The sequence below is a fragment of the Acanthaster planci genome, linkage group LG11 (genome assembly GCF_054643075.1).
Source record: "Acanthaster planci isolate LZ-2023a linkage group LG11, COTS_SCS, whole genome shotgun sequence".
NCBI lineage: Eukaryota > Metazoa > Echinodermata > Asteroidea > Valvatida > Acanthasteridae > Acanthaster > Acanthaster planci.
This window is the reverse complement of record NC_141787.1, coordinates 17,250,655-17,271,726: the sequence shown is the minus strand read 5'-3', so window position 1 is coordinate 17,271,726 and position 21,072 is coordinate 17,250,655. Positions and strand designations below refer to the sequence as shown.

At 38.1% G+C, this 21,072-nt stretch overlaps 1 protein-coding gene across 2 annotated transcripts in view; it reads right to left on the bottom strand.

The window, feature by feature from the left end:
• Positions 1 to 21,072, bottom strand: part of rapgef1 (Rap guanine nucleotide exchange factor 1) — a 35,715-nt gene that overhangs the window by 3,298 nt on the left and 11,345 nt on the right. Inside the window, exons 1-18 of one of the 2 annotated variants that reach the window (XM_022229390.2) lie at positions 12,513 to 12,696; positions 12,096 to 12,283; positions 11,046 to 11,106; positions 10,345 to 10,456; positions 8,796 to 9,050; positions 8,433 to 8,603; positions 5,971 to 6,587; positions 5,319 to 5,632; positions 5,038 to 5,144; positions 4,350 to 4,488; positions 3,733 to 3,805; positions 3,312 to 3,486; positions 2,734 to 2,916; positions 2,321 to 2,500; positions 1,924 to 2,002; positions 910 to 1,011; positions 561 to 658; positions 60 to 194 (exon numbers count right to left, since the gene is read on the bottom strand). In XM_022229390.2, the coding sequence (XP_022085082.2) occupies positions 60 to 194; positions 561 to 658; positions 910 to 1,011; positions 1,924 to 2,002; positions 2,321 to 2,500; positions 2,734 to 2,916; positions 3,312 to 3,486; positions 3,733 to 3,805; positions 4,350 to 4,488; positions 5,038 to 5,144; positions 5,319 to 5,632; positions 5,971 to 6,587; positions 8,433 to 8,603; positions 8,796 to 9,050; positions 10,345 to 10,456; positions 11,046 to 11,106; positions 12,096 to 12,176 (2,882 nt within the window). In that variant the 5' untranslated portion in view covers positions 12,177 to 12,283; positions 12,513 to 12,696. Of the gene's footprint in view, positions 1 to 59; positions 195 to 560; positions 659 to 909; positions 1,012 to 1,923; positions 2,003 to 2,320; positions 2,501 to 2,733; positions 2,917 to 3,311; positions 3,487 to 3,732; positions 3,806 to 4,349; positions 4,489 to 5,037; positions 5,145 to 5,318; positions 5,633 to 5,970; positions 6,588 to 8,432; positions 8,604 to 8,795; positions 9,051 to 10,344; positions 10,457 to 11,045; positions 11,107 to 12,095; positions 12,284 to 12,512; positions 12,697 to 21,072 lie in introns of those variants that run through there. The other variant, XM_022229389.2, reaches the window with a different exon arrangement.

The following is a 21,072-nucleotide window of genomic DNA, read 5'->3' as shown; positions in this document are numbered from 1 at the left end:
TCTTTTGGAATCACGTCCAATCAACTCACAAGAAGAGCAACAATACTGAAGACACTTACTGTTGCTTGAATCTGCGCATACTGTCCAAGATGTTGTAGAACTGCCAACATTTTGTAAAGTTGATGTGATGACTATCAGGGAGATGGTCTGGGTTACCAATGTGGACAAAGGTGATGTCTTGAAGGATCAGACCACTGAAGAAAGGAGAGACAGAAACCAGAGCAAAGTTAGATACCAGGACTCTCAAAACATTGAATATTAGTGAGGAACTTTCAATCTGTTGATGTGTGGCTTGTACAAGATTACTTCTGAACTACAGACAACTTGATGTTGAATGTCTGCACAGTTTTGGTCGACTGAGGGTAAAACGTACTCAGCTTTTGCTGGTGTTCATGCATACAATTATTTGGCTTTGGTGATACTGCCAAATACTGCCCTCAACTGTTCATGCACACTGCCAATAAACAGATTTACAGTTACACACTACTTAACAAAATGACAATGGTACAATGGCAAGACATAAACACAGACAGTTTGACCATCTAACAGACACTACTCACAGGTATGGAATACAGGGAGGCTCTGCCTCAGCCAATGCTGCTCGGTATGTTCTGAAGGATGACGAACTATCAATCAATTGGCAGTATTCTTTCAAACCCTTCACATCAAAAAGAAACAGACACAAAAGAAAAACTCAGCAGGTTCTACAAGAATGACTTGAAAGATTGGATGTCACAGGTAGGTTAGTTAGACCAGTATGTTGTAACATAAATGATAAAAGTACAGTTTTCTAGAATCATTCCTCGTCAGCGCACACCCTTTGCTTAGACAATAGTTTGCTCATTTTCATCAGCAATTGACGATTTTCCAGATGTGATCATATTCAATTTACTGATTTCAAGGATTTACCTCCACCGTCTGCTTTTGCCACTCCAGCCTCCTGATAGGAGCAGAGTCCAACGCTGACAGAATGGCTAGGTAGGAATTGAAGTTGTTCAGCTTCCTCAGATGCTATCAAGTAGAGAAATACAAATGTGTTTCATAAACATCATGGAATCTTTGCCAATCTTTACTTTACCCCTAATCTTTCTTTACAATCACATCATGAAAGAGTCCTGGTGGATTTCTCAGGGAGAGGAGAGTAGGTTCTATTGGAGAATCTATTTTCTGCAGACATTTGGATCAATACTTCAATCTTTGAGCAGAAGTTTTCACTTCAAGTACAAAATGGCATACAGTAATTCTAACCAAATATGGACGTGTGGTGTTGTACTTCCACATTTTTTGCTTCAGGTAAATATAACAGGAGTATAGTAAGTATAGTCAGTATATAAAAAGCATGACTATTTATGGCTGGTTATCCTAGAGCAGAAAATGCTACAAAAATGTTCACAACAAAACTACAAGAGTGGGTTTATGAAACAGTTTAAATCATCCACATGGCACGACTTCAAACAAACCAAAACATGAAAAATAACATGCAAGGGTTCTAAACTTGTGTGATTTTTCCGGTGACATGAAACAAAGGCAGTCATCAAACTTACTACATGTAGCTCATCAACACAACAAATCAACAGTGTAAAATGAAACATAAAAGTCTACCACCGACCGGAAATATGGGCGGCAGGATGTGGATTACGCAATTCTTTTTTTTTTTTAAGAAGACAGGAAATGTAATATGAAAATAGACAATTAATACCGGATGTCTGAGGACTCGTACGTCATTGAGGACATCTTTGTGTCTGTTGATACAGTTTGAATGAGGGAAAGATGATATGGTCCAAATGAAGAAACATGCTTCTTATTCCTCCACATTTTATGATGTGCAACGTTAACATTAATGGGGAACTTTTCATTACACGAATAAAAAAGCAATACATGAGGTGTAAAAACACATGTTTAGAATATTTGTCAACTTCTTACCTTCATGACCTTGATAAACTTTATGACAAGTTTCTCCCTGTCCTGGGGTTTACTTTCTTGAAGGATCAACGATCGTGCCCTATTTAACAAACAAATGTTTAAAGTTTCTGCTTAAACCCATTTACTATAAAACTCTCTACAAAAATCTATGGAAGAAGGCATTTACAGCTGATAATATTTCACCTGCTTCACAATAAAAGTACACATAGTTAATTTGCTTTTATATGTAATTTAATCTTTGAAATTTCCCAGTATCATTTCCTCCTGTATATCAAATTTCATAAAAACTTTTGCCTGAGGTATCAAATATAGTCTATTGCAGAATATTGAAGCAAGCTTTGGGAAACACAAGTCAAGGTCAATGAGTCCCAAAGTAAGTGTACACAGTATAACCTACCAGTAGGACACCTTGTTGAAGTGTTCTGTGAAGATTGTCAGGTTAGGGCTCAATGTTTCAGATTGTTCCTTGGCCCACAGTAAAACCTCAGGGATCTCAATCTTCTGAAACAACTCCGAGTCAAGAATAGTCATCTGCTCTGCTAATTCTAGACTGCTGAAATCTAGCAGTGTCGCTTTCCTGCATGAAGACAAAATCAGGTAACTTATATGAGATGGAATAATCATGTCACAGTCGATAACCCTGCAAATGTTAAAGGAATGCTGCAGTGGACCTAGTTAGGGCATCTACACCAGGAAGCAGAAGAGGTCAAGATCAAGGCTGACTTGAGAAAATTTGTCAATGTTTCCCCTCACACATTCTCTGAATGAACAAGACATGAAGTGCTAACAGCTTAGCAAGAATGTACTTACATGACAGAGACTCCAAGTCCAGACAGTGGGAGTTTGTTGCTGAGCTGAAGTGCAAGTTTGTTGTCATCAATCTTGGTCAACACTTTATCCCTTAAAATCTTAGCCAGCATCAGCTCTCCATCACACAGGAGTTGAAAGACAAGTTCCATTAGCATCTTCAAGATGTCATCTTCTACTTGGCCTCTGAAAAAAGAAGAGTTCTCATCAATCTATCAATTGGATGCAATTATGTGGATGACAAAGAGGGAGATGGATTATCTCAGCTCACTGAACATAAGAGAGATGGTACCAAGGTCAAAGGTCAATCCAAACCCACATCACTCCATTACTGAATAAAGAATGAGTAACAATAGTCTGGTGTTGTAATCTTTGTTTTTCACTAAATGATGAGACTTGTTTTTGTTTTTACTCTGAAAAATTCGATGGCTAATCTCAACCAAAAATGCTGATCCGGGAACAAATTTATCAAGGACAGCTGTAGGTCTTAAAAACATCATTTACTATTTTAAGCAACAACATGTGCACATTAACACATCACACAGTCAGCAAAAATGATAAAATATAAATAATGTACTCACATTAGATCTCCTGCTACCCGTAGTAGCAGGAAGAATGCGTTGCGATTGGCGCGTTTGGACTTCATATCTGTTTTATGACGATACTTCTTATATCTGCTCAGTAGCTTATCTAGTAGATCATTGGATTTGATGAACATCCTGTACGTCGTTAGGAATGCTTCATAGTAGAAGAGGTCTGCAGACAACACAACAATAATAATTCTTAAATGAAAATCCTGTAATCTCATGGCAAGGTACAGGTCTTAAGACCTGTAAAATGTTACTGAAAAGAAATTATAATGACCAAAAAGGGGGTGAAATTTCAATAGAAAAACTTCCAAAGAATTCAATCATACCTTGACATCTAAAACCCTAAATCATACTTGAAAAGAACACAAATCTGAAGGTTCTAAGGACCAAAGCTGTTATGTTATTTGCTTACCTTTTCTGTCTGCATCAGCTGCATACACGATCAAAGAATCTACTGGTCCCCCCTTGATTTGAGTCTTTCCATCCTAAACATACAAAAACACAAAACAAGGTAGTCTAGAAGTGTGGTAACACTCAAAGGCTGGTCAGGAAAAAAACATAGTTATTTCTATGGCTTTCATTTGCAGTGATCCTGGTTTGAATCCAATCCACTACAACATGTGTATTAACCATTAGTATCTCCACTGACTTTTCTGTCACAACACACTAATTCCTTCTCATCTGCTAGTAAGATTCTTGGCTGCATTGTAGCACAGTCGTGCAAGTGACTTTTAACACATGTAGTATATGACTCTCTGCCATAAATCTGCATTCAAAAATTACCCCAAGAAAAATAATGGATTTTGGGTAGATTTTTCTCGGTACTATTTATGATCAGGTTCCATCAGAGACTAGTTTGTCAACCAATGGCTGGCTTGCCAAGCAATCTATGCACAAAATGTAATGATCTAATATGGGTACGAGGCACAGCCAGCCAGAGGTTCATAAATGGTAACTGACTGAACTTAAACACTGTATCGGGTGTATTAACTATTGCACTGGATTGTAAAATGTCAAGACGCAATTTACCACAGAATCAACGATGAGCTGATTGGATACATCAAGGAGTCCTAGCGTCCCAAGATCTTCCTGAGTCTCATCTTCTGTCTTGTCTTTATTCTCATCAGAAGCTTTGTGATTGGAGCTGATCAAATGATCAATGCCCACACTGAAACAATCACAACAGCCACTTATGAAACAAATCCAATTAATAAATCTCTAACATTGATAAAGCGAGTCTTGTATTTAGACAGTAAAGGCTCATAATGAACTAAATTATTAGCCATTTGAGACTATCAATACATGTACATGTGATGGTCCTTTCATGACAGCAGTGCACCAACTCACATGCACTGAACACAAACTGGTATGATGTCTGGTGCTTAGAATGAATGACCTGTTGAAATGGTTCATTGTGAAGGCAGAGAATCCCTAGCAGTTTGTGGGGCCATACAAGGAGTAACACTTAAACGCAATTAAATAAACATTTGTGACAAATTACTGACAGGAACAGATGATGATATGATTTCCAGGAATTACACCAAAAGACTTCTTTAACCCTAACACTCCTCAGTCCTCCAACAGGTGAAGGATTGAGGAGTGTTAGGGTTAAGAATGTCTAGGTTACGTGATATCTGGTCTTCCTTAGTAGTGAAAATGAAATGGAGGGATTTCATAAGCATACAATGCTTCATTTTGACATTTTTCAAATGCTTACACGTTTGGTTCATTGCCGCTTTCTATCATACTCTCTGATTTCTTCTTCAGGTTGTACAAGGGCAAAACGGGACGCTCCGGGTTGGTGTAATGCCTTGTTCTCGGTGGCTGACAAAAAAAAACAGAAAAATGTCTCAATTTTAAGAAACTGTCACCAACTGGATTTCAGTTTTTCTGTCTTTCGCCAATGTGAAACACTGCCTCTTCACAATCAAGAAACTAAGTCTAAGTTTGCCTTTTGAGGAGCATTCAAGCCCCATTGGTAAGAACAAAATCACTCACTGGTGACGTAGAAGCTGAACTTCGTCTCTTGATCGGTAATGCTGGAGGGTCCATATCTGAAGTTCCTTCGGCTGAACTCTCTGATCGATCATCAATCTCAGCATAACTGGCTCCTGACACCGGTCGGCCACCATTCATCATGTCATTACTACTGTATGTCTCCAGGAAGAACTGTTCTCTGCTCTGTATGTACTGACAGTTACCACTGGGAAAGAAACTGTCTGGGGCAGGACTATCGTCTGGCTGATGTTCATAGTAAGTCATCTCAAACTGGTCTTCTGAGTAACCATGTACTAGATCCATATATGTATTGACTGAGAGGAAATCAAAGAAAACAGTTATCAACCAAAATATAACAAATAACTTCTTGATGTTGTTACCGGGTGTTTTGAGATAACATACATGTATGGCTTACAGATGAAAAATATATCTTGAAATATGTGTGGGCAGAGTTCCAAAATAATAATGCAAAGTTGATAACAGCCAATGTCTGATGACAGTCCGTCCAATTCAGGGAATTGCAAATTATCTTCTTTTTTACCCTCAGTGTCAATGTCAATTAGTTGAAATAATTACTTTCAGCATTAAAAACTTCCAGAGACGGATGTTCTCAAACTCCTTTTATCTTATCTGATTATTTTTGGTTACTTACTATGCTTGATCTGTTTAGGTGGAAGAGGAGGCGGTTTGTCATCATAGTGATCAGCATCATCATATCCACTAAGATAAGAGTCTCTATGATTACTGCCATCATCTTGAGACATTCCAACACTGAACACTGCATCCTGAAGGTTTTGACATCGATCAGACAGTTCTTCGGCTTCCTCGGGATCCACATTATCATAATTTGATAAATGCCTCTCAAGACGAGGTTTCTGTTTAGCTGGCAAGCTTGGTGGCGTGCCCTCTGATCCACTGTTAGAAACTTTCTCAAAGTCTCTATGCTCAGAGGATTCTGTGCTGGATCGTCGGCTTGATTGGATAGAAAGTCTGGACACATCAGCAGGGTTGAGCATATCCGAAGTTTCCCATTCAATTCCATGGATGCTAGGAGAAGAAAACTGACTGCTCAGCATGGAGTCAGGACGGCTGTGGAAACTACCATTACTCATATTTGAATGTTGACTCGTAACAGAGGCAGAACTGCCAGAAATTGAACAGTCTAGCGATAAGTCTTGAGGATATGTTCCATCATCTGATGCATTGTCATATAATGAGTTACGACGCTCAATACGACTACGCCTCTTAGGTGGGAGTGGCGGTGGATCACTATTGGGAGAAAAGGAACAATCATAAACAACCAATCTGCAAGTACATATACCGTATCTGCTACAAGCGGGAACAAAAGAGGGCAGGACAGTCATTTGGTACAAACTCACCACATAGACACGCAGTTTGATGTGGAGCATGCTGAGTAGCCATAATGAATTTTTTTCTAAAATATATGATCTTTGCACGCAAGTATCCAGTTGGAAAACTTTGTACCAGTCTGTCTTTCTTTCACCGCTGAGGGTGCAATTCAACTCAGGATGGACACCCTTGACTAAGGCTCCGCCAAATAAGGAGGAGAAGGGCCTTCATTATTCAAGTCAACATAATCTGATAGATTTAGCTAGCCCATGTTTCAGGTTTTGTTGTATTCGACAAAAACCAAGGTTAAGTGAAATTTTATTTGGATTTGAACCATAAGAGCCAAGAACTCCAAACAATAATACATATTGCGAAAAACAGCTGAGACAATATTTACCAAACCAACATTTAAAATGGTAAAAATATGGAGAAATCAACAGAAATTACAACATTTCTGTCCTACCAAGAAAACATACTGCAGCCAAAATAAATTTAAAAAAACATCACGTGACCTGCTCCGTAAAATGAGTCACAAGTCACTGGAGCCACTTTTTGAGTTGAGTGAGCTCTTTGTTTTGAGGTGTCAAGTCAGGTTGGTATGATAAAAATGGATGTTGTGTAGATGCTAAAATGTTGAGGATTCCTGTTACTTAAACATTGTGCAAGATTCTTTCAAAGGCCTTTCACTCAAAAGTGGCTCTAGCAACATGTGACTCATTTTTGCAGAGTGGGTTAGAAACGTACTCGTATGCATTGCATTTGTCCCAAATCCTCCGATTTCAATATGATTTTACATGCACCCTAGGAGGTTAGCTCCATCCTCCAACCACTTTAACTTGCTTCATAGATACCAATCTTAATTGCAGCAGTTCAAGAATCAAGATGCACGAACTGACAGATCCCTTCAAGCATTTTTTTTTTGTTGAACTCATCAAGTCACTGATATTCTTCCAGGTTCTGACTGCATGCTACCGCTATTCCTACAATACAGCTCCATTTCCTTTGTCACGTAGGCCAATGCAGACTGATACTGATAGTTAAAACAGATGAATGTTATATGCTTACAACACATATCAAACCTTATCTCATGCATGTGTTGAGATTCAACCCCTCCCCCCGAATAATTATGGAACTTCTTAAAGTCATCCACTGTACAATGCTCAGTGTCACCATGTGTTTGAAATACAAGGTTTTTGCTGCAGTTATTACTCTGTAATGCATCATTTATTCCTCTTACATTTCCCATATTTTGCATTTTCTGTTCTGGTTTTGGTAAGGGAGATCTAGTTTCTAACTTTGACTTTTTTTTATAAAACTCATTGGCCTTTCAAAACACAAGGGAAGATGACAAAAGTAGGATAAAAAATGACAGTATTTTCTTCACTAAAGACAGTTGACACGACTGGCATTAAATCAATCCATCGGTTGGCTTCCTGATTCTATGAGCTCATATGTACGTACAGGTTGATTTCTGTTCATTACACCATCAAGGGTCAAATTCTTTCTTCCTTCCTCTATCGCAAGGTCACAACCTCTGCTGCTATCTGGCTTGTCACATAGATTGCTCAGAAACATGCACTGGTTCTATTTGTCATTACCGGTTTAACAATAGATATTTTAAGGCAACCAGTTCAAATAATACATTACAGCACATAGGCGAGCACAAAAATATAAGCGTTTCCTTTTATACCACCAGAAAAGTGGACTGCTTTTCCAAATTTGGTGTGAGATTTTTCTCTCACTTTACATGAAACAAATACCTACCCCTCAACTTGTGTAACCAATATCCTCTGACTTGGCAAAGGTGGTTTAGGTGGAGCAATGTCACCAGTCTCTAAACTGCTATCAGTAGCCCCAGGAAACCACTGGCCGATTGGAGATTGATGTAACATCTCCTGTTCCCTGGGACTTAGAGGTCTCTGTTCATACGCATCGCTGAAATCACACAGCAAACAAAAGAAGAAATTAGATACCAAATTTCTGTTTGGAAAAGACCTTCTGGCTAATTTTCCTAGATGTAAGTTAATTGGCAGATCATCTGCTCAAACTCATCAAATATTTTGGAAACTTTTGTTATTCTAAAGTTTCAATTGCTCATCTAGTACCAAGAATGAGTCCATAACTTACTCCTTGTTTTCAATGGTTGGCTTGGGGACCTGTTGCTGGTCTTCCATACCAGCCGCCAGTTTGTTCTGTCTGTCTTTAAGCTTCTCAAGATAAAGCCTGACTAGTTCCTCAATGCCTGAGCGCACTGCCTCAGTGACTTCACTTCCTTCATCTTTATTCATTGATGATTCTCCATACAGGACGATCTTGTCTGCCCAGTAGATGAGATTAGCTAAGCTTTGATAGACTTGGTTGTGGCATGACATAAGCATTGAACTTGAAATGAAAGGGAGAAAAGTAACACACTTTTCAACTAAATTTGAAGGTTAAACTCAAACATCTGTAAAACTGCCAGGCAAACAACATGTTAAACACTACCAATTTCCATCTTAAAACTGTTACAAAGGAATTGTGAATTTCCTTCAGAGAAAGAAACACATGTGTAAGTACTGGCATTCAAATCAAAAGAGACGATATTTGTCTCAATGGTACTGCAAACAGTTGCAGGGAGAAAACTGTCACAATTCACACCATTACAAGGTTCTTGGGCAGATATTTTGGATCCTGCAATTCTAACTTGTGTATGACACAAATTACCTTTTGTTTTGAAATCCAAAAGCTCTTCCAACTGTACATGTAAGTGTTGACAGGATGGTATCTCTTACTATCCCCGATGCCCCTCTCCCCCATGCCCCACCCAACTGACAGTGATACATCTATGAATCACCTGCTACCTTTTTACAAACCCACGCAGGAAACCACACAGTTTTAGAAAAGTGCCATGACCGTCTACAATTTCATATAAACTTTCCTTTCAGTCTCTTTTTTGATAGGGAGAAACCCTGTTATTAATACAATGTCCTCTGTCACAGAGTATTAAAAAGTTGACGGTGCAATTTCCTTTGTGGAACATGTTGTGTAGTTAGTGAAATATTAATTACAAACTTTTTCAGGAAACTACCTTGAATGAGTAAAAAAAAAAAGCTCAACGTCATCCCAGTGTATAGAAGGTAAATCCTTATGTGCCTTGATGTACACATACCGTAAAAATGTCATGAATAATCCAACATTATCTACAGGTACATTCTGTGTCAACTCATTCACAAGTTACATCTTCTCTCTAAAGAAACGAAATTAGTAAATGTTGCTTAAATAACCTTTAAGCATTTTGAGACTGAAAAACACTCACACAATGTGAATGCAATGCTTCCAAACAATCAACTGAACTTTGATCAATAGAATATCAATGATTTTCTTTTAGGTAACCTTAATTACTAACGCTGCATTTTCAACGTAACCTCAGCACTCAATGCAACACTGACAGAATACTTTTAGTAGTAACCATGGTAACATTCTCTAAGTATAAGCAATCAGGGTAACATTTCTGGAGAAAATAACCATGATAACACTCAACCCAGGTAAGTGCTCCTACATAAAAAGTTAGTTACCAGATCAATGTTTCTTGATGGAACCTTAACTACCATGACAATGTTACTTGAAACTTTTTAGTTTTAAGTTCAGTATCTATGGCAACTTCAGTTACCATGATAATGTGGAAATGTCATCTTACCTTTCTTCATTATTTAGACACTGATTAAGACACTGGTTGAGTTCCATGACTTCTTGTAGGACTTTGGTTGTACTGCCTGGGAGCATAATCAATGTATCCTTCTGAATTACCTCTGGAATAAGCACAAAATAACACGGAAATAGTCTTCATGTGAAAATCATTTACAAATACATGAAAGAGCTTACAACTCTAAAGTTCTGCACTCCTTGGTAGTGCAACTACGGCATTCTCAAACAACTGTTACATCGAACTTGTGTCAGTGGAAGGAACGACCAATCTCAAAAACAGCCAGATATCGGCAACGTTGGTTTACAGTAATAAAAAAAAAGAATTTAAAACTTAAGGAAATGCTGGAAGAGGTCAAGAGAGTTAAACCCACAGGGAGAAACTGTACATTTCTAAAGTCTCAGAATTTGTTCAAGAGCATCATGACCTGATTACATGTTTGACCTTCCTGAAAACCCCCCACAACTCTCAAAACTATGCAACATTTCCAGGAGATTTCTGCACTGCAAGAGAGCCCAGAACGGAACAAAACTGAAACAGTATTCTTTCAGTTTGATTCTAAATCATCTCTGCAAAAGCAAAGTCATTTGTCTGGGTATTTCTAGAAAAAAACAGGCAATTCTACTACCTTGCTTATTGTACAATTAAAATAATAAATATAAAATTATCACGCAACAAATGATCTCTGTACTTACCCAGAAACCATTTGAGAGCCACCATAACTGATTTTTCTGAACCCTGCAGTTTGTCCATGTCCTGTTAATAATATTGAAGAAAGAATATACAAAAAGACAGTTGGAAAAAAGCAGTCTGCTTTATGAGTTGCACAAGAGACAGTAGTACTACTGAGTCCAGTAACAAGCACAGTGCACTTTTGAAACTGAGCATGTTGACATCAAGTTGGTTATGTTCTATGAGACAACAGAGGATTTGCACGGCTGTCATCTTGCAGGCCAATGTTTTTACTCCACAGGGTACCCAGTATGTACCAAGGTTTCCCTGTGGAACATAAGAACTGCCCAGCAAGATACATGTAGCTACTACACAAAACCTCTATAATAATTTTACGTGATTAGAGATTTGGATAAATGGTCCATTTTGATGCACACATGTACATGTACACAACTGATTATCGATATATACATGTAGTGCACAGCATCCAAAACAAATACAGTCATGTTTACATTCTGCTGTGATTACAGAGTTGGTGAAATACCTTTTCATCATTTCCTGAAATGCTCCACAAGGAAGCAGATTCTTTAAAATAATACACAGACGCAAATCCTATAAAAAGCAATTAGTAGAATCTGCACGTAGCAAAATGAAATTTAAAACCAAAAGTGTCAATGTGGAATTCTGGCACTATTTGCTTTACAAATGAACTAGCATTGATTTCAACAAGATCCAGTAGGGCCATGGCTTATCATTATACATGTGACATGAATTCAAAATCTGATATTGTTTTGGAAATATCTGAAGTTTGAATAAAAGCCATGGATGTTACAATTACTGGTAACCAAAACATCTAATAAATGGCCTGACAATGAACTACATACATGTACATGTCAATGTACATATACGTTACAACGAGTACTGCAAGGTAATGAAAATTCAGAAAGACAAGTTCGAGATAAATGATTAGTGGTAAGTAGAGTCCTGCTGAACAGCAAGATGATTAGCAAGTCAAGACACTACAGACAGCCATACCAATCCTTGTAAAATTACTGATAAAGGCACGAACTGACCTTTTCTACACCTACTTTACGTCGCAATGGTTCAATTACAGCTTGGTCCTTGACACCACGGCTTAGCTTACGTCGTGTCATGTCTACAAAGCTCTTCTTCCTTGTCACACCCTCAGAATCGTCTTTTGATGGTGTCTTCTTCTTCTCCTTGTTCCGTTTGGGGAGAGGAAGTGTGTGGAACTTCTTATCTGAAAGCAACAAAGCAACATGAGGGCTCCAGAAGACAAAATTACATGCACATGTACATCATTAGAGATATCAGCGATGAAGCCTGTCAATCAAAAAAACATCACCTACAGAAATTTAAACCACAATGTGTAAGCACACAACAGAACATTCTAATAACTGAAAACAGAACACAAGAAGAAATCAATGAATCAATTTTGAGGTCAGTAATAAAACCACACTGAATCTTACCTTTCAACAAAAGAACCTGCCTATATCTTTGAGAAGATTTGCACAGCAACTACACAAGAGAAACCTCTGTTCAGTACCAAATAGGAAGTTTAAAGCTGCATGTGCTTCAGCACAAAATGTCAACAGCAAAGCCATACAAGTACATGAGCTGAACATGGGCAAGCAACTTTTCACTAAACTACATTGTACATGTACCTGGCAAACTCACATTGGCTCAGCCTCTAAATCTACAATGTATGTGTACCTAACTAACGTTCTCAATACGTGACTGAGCTAATGGCAGAACCAAGGCTGGAGTGACACCACTTTTCCTGACTCAACTTCCTCCAAGATTGCTGGGCTTGCTTTGCATAATCTACCAGTCACTTTGTCTGCCAGGAAATGACAGCTCTGCTTAAAAATGACAAGTTTTGACGAGTTGCAGAAATTAGTGGGCTGTGCCTACACCACTCATTAAACCACACCCCAAGGTACAGGATTTTTACAAACAGGCCAACCCTAAAAATGACACTTACACATGTACTTTAGAAATCAGAGAACAATTTACCAATGACAAAAATTATAGAAGTGGCAAGGCAGTCTACATGTACTTAGTGTCCAATTCTACCAAATTTAGAAGTCTCTACTGCTGTTGATATTTAGCAGTAGATTTGGGGTAGTGTGCAAAACATACACGTACATGTACAAGTACTGGTACTTAACTACTGTACAAAACAGCCACATCACATCGTCCTATCTACCATGTTCTGGTGCATGAAGCCTACAATCCCTGGATGGAACATACCATACACTCACATAAAATATCAAGCATGCTGTGCATAAGTTGCTTTCAGTCACTAGTGAGTTTGTGTCCTAGCTTTCCCTTTTATTTCACTTTTATAGCACCTTGCTCAAATAAACAGGTCCAGCTACAGGGTGTAGTTGAAAATTTCAAATTCCCTGTTTAACCACAATCTCCTTCCTTCGACCCTAATTAGCTAGCCGGTACCATGGAAACAAAACTTGGGACTGATATAACCATTAGACTACCAGGATACACAGGTACCGGTAGTTGAGACAGAATTTCTAGAAAAAAAAAAGTTATACATGTACCGGTAAATATGTACAAGCAGTATAAAAAACATGCTACCGGCAGCATAAACTTCCGGTAAGCCTCCTCACAAAGAGTTTAATAACAAAGCAATTAAAAAAAGATTACAGCCCCTGGACCAAAAAATATTTTCAGGTTTGTTGGTCAACACATATTACTGTAGATTGCAGTAGGTCAAATCTTAGACAGACTTTCTTATTGCATACATTTTTGCTATCTATCACATGAAGGTATGTTACCCTTGACAAGACCAAATGTAAAAAAAAAACAAGGCAACAGGAACCAGCAGAGGAAAACAAACCCCCAAAAAACAAAACAACTACAGACAGGCTAATTGTAGAACAAGACAACATCAATTGAATATGGAATTCTTCAGGAGTGACAATGCCAGACATTTCAGAGTAGAAATTGAAACATTTCCCCAAATTCTGAGAACGTTAACAATCTTGGTCCACGTACATGTACAGGTACAATGTAAACTACAACATACATGTAGATCTATTACAATTTCCTGTTTTTTTTACCCTCGGGAAACTACCACTGCATTACTTCAGTGAATTAAATCATATCATTTCCTTAGATACTGGTGCTTACTGGTACACAGTACACCTCGTACTTTGCGGTATAAAATGTACAGGGACACCAAAAAGTGTACACGTACATGACAGGAACGTACCCAAAACTCTTGCCTTCCTACCACAGTATACTTCATGTACATGTATAGGCAAGGACCTTACCAAATCTTGTGTTTGGCATCATTTTGTTTCTATCTTTCTGAGGTATGTTTTCCCGTAACAACAATTTGTATGAGGTTTTTTTGGGGGGGCTGTGGTGGTATGCATGTTCTTTACCGAGACACATGTTAATCTTGAACGTGTTACATGAGAGAGGAATCGAACCCCAGGCCTAGACCACTGTACTGCTTACAATGAACAACGTAAATGTCTACAAGTACTGTACACTTCAAATTCATAATACACCTTTCTTTTCTCTCTGTCCTTTTCAGTGAGGGGTGCAAATTTGAAGCAGAACCTAACAAATTTGAAAGATTGGACAGTCTTCGGGTAAACTCACATTCAACTGGGAAAGTTTACTCTTACTTTACGCAGAACAGTACAAGAATATCTTATTTTGTACATGTGTGTTTCCATTTATTGAAGTGTTAGACAATCTCATTTACAGTACATCTAATGTACATGTAAGAATATTCCAAACAGTCCCCGTATGCTCCTCGTTCTAAGATGATCCCACAAAGGTGTCAAAGTACCGTAAGTCTCTCAATAGAATTCAAGCAGAAATCTGTCCATCATCCCTAAGCCAACAGATGAAGACTACATCATCTTTTCTTGCTAAGACACAAGGCGAAAAGATCTCAATTTCATCGTGTGTTCATGGTTGCCTTCTCTCCAGGGTTACCCTGTTGTGTACATAGTGCCGATTTTAATATGTCATGCATGATAGCATTGGTTAATCCTCTAGGCATCCAGGCATAATGTCTATGAAGCATAGCATGAGCCTACCATCTGCCATGGGTTGTACTAGCAAGTTACTCATAATCAGAACCAAACCCCCCAAGCTGGGATAAATGTGAAGCCCATAAATAAACTGAACAAAGAAAACTTCTGCAAAACCCAAACAGAATTAAAATAATTCTATAAACCGTAAAATGCCTGTTGATTGCTACCATCTCTCCACTCACTAATAAGAAATGTTTCTGATGGTGGCTCAATGTTATTCCAAGGTCCAGCTACTGGTAGCTACACTTTGCGTGACTACTGTACATGCATATGTACAGTTAATGCAAAGCCCAAACATAGGTATAAGTACAGACAAGCAGGTGTCATTTCTGGTTACAAGATTATCTACCAGGTAATTAATGAGTAATCCTCAGCTACATGTACATGGAGTATAGAAAGTGATGACAAACATGGACCTTCAGATTGCACAACAGCAGGGGGTTTAGGGATGGTAATGACCTAGCATTAAGTTAAGGTCATGGTCATGTGTCACTGACAGTGTCACGTTATACATGTACATGTACAGAAATGACAGCTGTTGATGGCATCGAGACAGAAAAATCCCGTAGGGTATGCATAATTTGTGACAGTTTGACATCATTTGACCATTCTGTGGCCCCATCATGATATATTTAAGACATCTGTCAAGGCGCACATGACATGCCAGCAGCAAGAGCTTTAATCACATGATGACAGCACCAAGTGAGGCTTCCTAACGGGTTTGTCACAAGAGGGCCTTTTTTCATACAGACAACACAGTATGTCACATTGTTCAAAGCAAAGTAAATACTTATTAAGTCTTTACTTTGATTAAACATCCGTACAAGTTTTCCTCAGGTTTCCCAAAAATATTTGGGCCAAAAATCAGAACTAAAGAATATCACACAGATTACATTTTTGTATTTCCTGGCACATGGCATTTATTATTTTAAAACACCTGTCATTTTTTCCTCTTGTACTTCCCTTGACCCCATACACTACCGGCAGTGTCTCACCATCACTGGGGTGTGACAGAAAAATACAAGATCAAGAAAGGTAAGATTAGCTGTAATTACTAACTCATTATTCATTTCCTAGGAGTTTTCATCACTACGGCAACCTATCCTATAAGATAAGATAAGCTTCAATTAATTTAAAAATGACACTATGGTGGTGCATGTGTATAGAGCACACCTGCTCTGTCACCCATTCACAATAAACTAATATATAAATTATTATGAAGCCATAATCTGCAAACTTCTACCAATCATATTACATGATGCAGCCACTATCATAGCGTCGTGATTACAAGCTGCTCTATCTGGAAACAGCTTTGATTTATTGGTGAGAGTGTTCAATCACTACCTCTTTCACTGGTCATTAGGTTGCCATTGCATACTTGGAATAACTCAGTCAACAGAGGGCAGTGTTCAATGAACAATCACAGATGTGCAATATTGACTAGTTTTAATACTCAGTCTCCATCTCAGGCATCGGAGGATTTTAAACCCTGACTTTGAAATTGCTAAATGATTCAGATAATCTTGCCAGACCGTACATGCATACATATACATGTACATGTAGCAGGGCCAGACTGATTTGACTTCAGAGGCAAGCCTGAGGCTGAGATGAAGCAGAGTTTTAGAAAACCGTCTGTAAATGCACAGAAATGAATACCTGTGCAGCACGTTAATTTACAAGCGCACTCTATTACAATACGGCCGTTTCACAAAAGTGTGCCACCAAGAGTTTGCAGCCTGTTGGCCAATCATAATGCACGAAATTTGTCAACCCAATGCACGTTTGAAAAGGGTTGACAAATTTCACGCATTCTGATTGGCCAAAGTGTTGCAAACTCTTGGTGGCCCACTTTTATAAATCACTCATATTTACACTTGTCTAAAGTAAATTTAAGTAAAATGGACAAGTTTTTCTTGGCCAAAAACAAAAAAAATCATCAGTTTGATGTATATTTTGACATTATAAAGACAGCGAAAAAATCCACTGTGAACTTGTCCTGCAGACAAGTTACATGTAGTTAAAGCTGTATTAAATATTCAGACATCTGTTTTCGATCTGGACAAGTTGGTAACAGGCTGAAATGTCACAGAACCACAAGTAACCTTGGAAAGTCCTCTCACTCTTCTCCGAATCTTCTGTGATTATTAAACCATCCCTTACAGCCCACAGCCATCTTGAAATACAGCATACAGAGTTATCGGTATCAAACTGCTACAAGATAAAGGATGACTCCACACTTAAGATAAGGACTTGTGTATTGCATGCATATACCGATACATGTACCTGTACATGAAGCCACACAAAATAGTTAATAGTACTTGTACATCATAGATGTTGAATATTTTTTCTCATTTTTCAGCCAGAAGAGGTTAATGAATTTCTCTAAAGAAGTCACTGATAGATTAAGTACTGCACATGCTTATCCTCATGTACCTGTAATTCACTGATTGAGTGATTACAGAATTTTTAAATGTAGACAGCAGATGGTTGTAGATAGCAACACACGCGACTAAATCCCATTTTTTCAACCAAACCAGATTAATAAAAACTAAAGATGCAGTAAAACATGACCTTTTACCTTCAAGAAATCTTGTTAATAACAACACATACATGTATGTAGTTCTTATGATTTTCTATGTTGTGTTGGTTACCTGTACATATGCGTGTAAGCCTACATGTATATAACTTGTGCCTACATGTACATGTGAATAATAACCGTGTAGATTTACATGTACATGTACATGTGAATAATAACCGTGTAGATTTACTTGTACATGTACATGTGAATAATAACCGTGTAGATTTACATGTACACGTACATGTGAATAATAACCGTGTAGATTTACATGTACATGTACATGTGAATAATAACCGTGTAGATTTACTTGTACATGTACATGTGAATAATAACCGTGTAGATTTACTTGTACATGTACATGTGAATAATAACCGTGTAGATTTACTTGTACATGTACATGTGAATAATAACCGTGTAGATTTACTTGTACATGTAGATGCCTGTCACTTCTTGTCCTTCCATTTATCTAAATGTCACAGGTATCTTGACAGCAATAAGAACACTCTCTTGTTTCATCAACTACATCTAGCAATCCTAAGCAGTATCAAACCCAAGCACCTCAAGCAGACAACTATTTTATGTTTCATACCGGTATTTATAGTCAACCAATTGTGTATAAAGCTCTCTGCATTGAATCACTTGCAATCAAGGAAAACTTGTGACATGGATTTCTTACCATGAGAGGTTGTAAGAATTACCTGTAAATTGAACAATCTTTACCTACAGTGTATGTCATTTCCACTTTTTTGTTTATTTGTTAAAGGTAAAATATGACCTACAATTATTCATACTAGTTCTGTATCCAAACAAAAGTTTCTCAATATTCATTTTGTTAAAATTGAGACTCAGTAAAGATTATTTCAATATTACAGGTACTGTGTACATTGGAACACTTATACCCTCAACAGTTTAAGAGAGATAAAAGTCCTTGCCAATTACTCGTACAGGCACAGGCTGGCATACATGTACGTTTGGTGAGAGCGCAGTCCTTTCGCTGTTCCATGCTTCAATCACTACAAAAAATGACTCTCTTCAATAAGAAAACGAGCAGGGACAGGATTTCCTAGAGTACATGAACTTCAGTCATTCTGTGAAGTGGGCCGACATATATTTCTATTGCAATGAAAAACATAAAACATTAACAGCAATAGGCACTGCATAGTGACAAGATGTCTCCTGGGCACTGAAGTCTGCCGCCCCTATTCCCTTAACAAGTTCTCTTAAGAACGTTGACATTTTGCAGTGTTCTGCCTGAGGGGCTGTGCGTCTTACTGAAATGAAGACACTGAGAAACAGAGACAACAGTAGGAGGCCTTGGAGATTGCAAGGTGTGTGGGAGTATAACCATGTTATTGCTAGAAGGATGGATGGGAGCAATGAAGAAAAGATGTGCCTCAGGGTTTGATGCTACTCTAGCTCATAAGTAGGGGATGTACCAGTAGTTGGGATGCTTAGTCCACTACAACACAAGCTGGAATGTCATCTGCTGGAATGCATACTCCATGAACCTCTGGGAAGAATGGCTCCTTTTACATTTCAAGCTTTCAAAAAGCAATCAAGACAGATATCAAAAAACCTTTACAAATCTGACCAAGTTAGAGTTTATACCCTCTTCATTGTGTAAGTTTTTACTATTAAAATGCCGACTTGTAAAGGAAATGTAAGCTGTGTACAGAGGACTAAACTTACTTCACAAGCAGTGCTCAGCTTTACCAACCATCCTGAACACTATTGAAATACAAAAACCCACTCAACCCTTTTGAGTGTTAAATATACATGTATATGTGTAAATAAAATCAATCTGTGATTACTACAGAATGAAAGTATTTAATTTACAATCCACCCAAACTCAACTCTTACAAGGGACAAAAATGCCAATTTTGTCATTTCTACTTCCAATCCTTTTGACTAGACACAGTACCAGTAAATCTGCATCTAGGTGAAATCTTGTAACAGAATAATAACAGATATTTCTAATCCAAATCCACACATTCCTGAAATCCATATCAATGCCTCCAGTCATCACAACTTCCTCATAAATATTTCTCAGTTTTCTTTGGAGTTTTTATCCAAAATAACCCAAAATAAAAACTACATGTATTCCCAGGAATATAATGAGCATTCTCAATATACTGAGGTTGACTTGCTACATCGTCAGCTCAGAACAATTCGTCAATGCACTGCACATTGAATTCATTACGCAGGAAATTGTTCCTAACGACAGTAGGGAATTCAGTCACTTCTTGAAGAGAACAGAGTGAGCAGGAAAAAAATGACTGAAACAGAAAATAAATTAAAGAGAATGTGACAACCATGTCTAAAATGGGTAACTGGGAAAAAATTATAAATTAAATTTACCACGAATAGTTGAACAGAAATGAAACAGAATACGGGTAGAAACCTGCAAATGTAGAAAACAAAATTTGATGAAAGAATTCTACCCACTGTAGGTACATGTACATGTACATGTATGCTCTGCTCCTTTAAGACAGGTGTCTGGTCTAGTCTTCATCCATATTCCGCTGAGTTCCTAGGGGTCTTTCCTCACATTATAGAGGCACTAAGGCAAGCAGCGACAGTGCAGGTGTGAAAGCTAAGAAGGTAATCAAATATCTAGAAGGCCTGAAATGTCACGTTGGGCCGGTCATCTCCAGGAGCTACTCCGAGCTTGACAAGAAAGATAACTAGCTCAATCTTGGAAGTTGCGTGCCCTGCCCTGCTTGACAAGAACAAAATAATCCTGTTGACAGTGAAGAGATTTTAACTGACAAAGTACAGCTCAAGATGGAGTGTATGTATTCCCTAAACTCCAACATTCTTCAGCAAAAAACCACGACCAAATTTCAATCTCTGAAGATGAGATACACGTATCGGATAAAACCTGGTTTGATACAGGACTGTTATGCATGTTGCAGAGAGCATGATGTATGACTGTCTCATAAACAATGTCCACATTCTGAGGAATCATTCTCGAAATGAGCAGACTATTACAAGCGTGTTTCCGTTAACATTTTACACAACATACCAGCAGCATGACTGAGCTGACTCCAATTCTTACTGTCTATATTCCATGGAAGAGTGTTTATTTAAAACCCTGACATCTCTTTAATGTAAACTGTCTGAACCATCACTCCATAGAATGACATCTTCAAACGACAACTGAAATACCCAGCAGACTAACTGAAATCTAATTTAGTGCACCCATAACTAATGAAAGAGATGACAGCCGATTTGTGTGTTGTTTTGTCAGATGGAATTCCCAGTGCCCCAACAGTCTCTCAGTGAGGCATGAGCTTGATAAATTTGCCATCACTGAAGTAAAACGTTTGCTGGACTGCAACCCAGTATAGTGCTTTTCTTACCAGTATTACACCA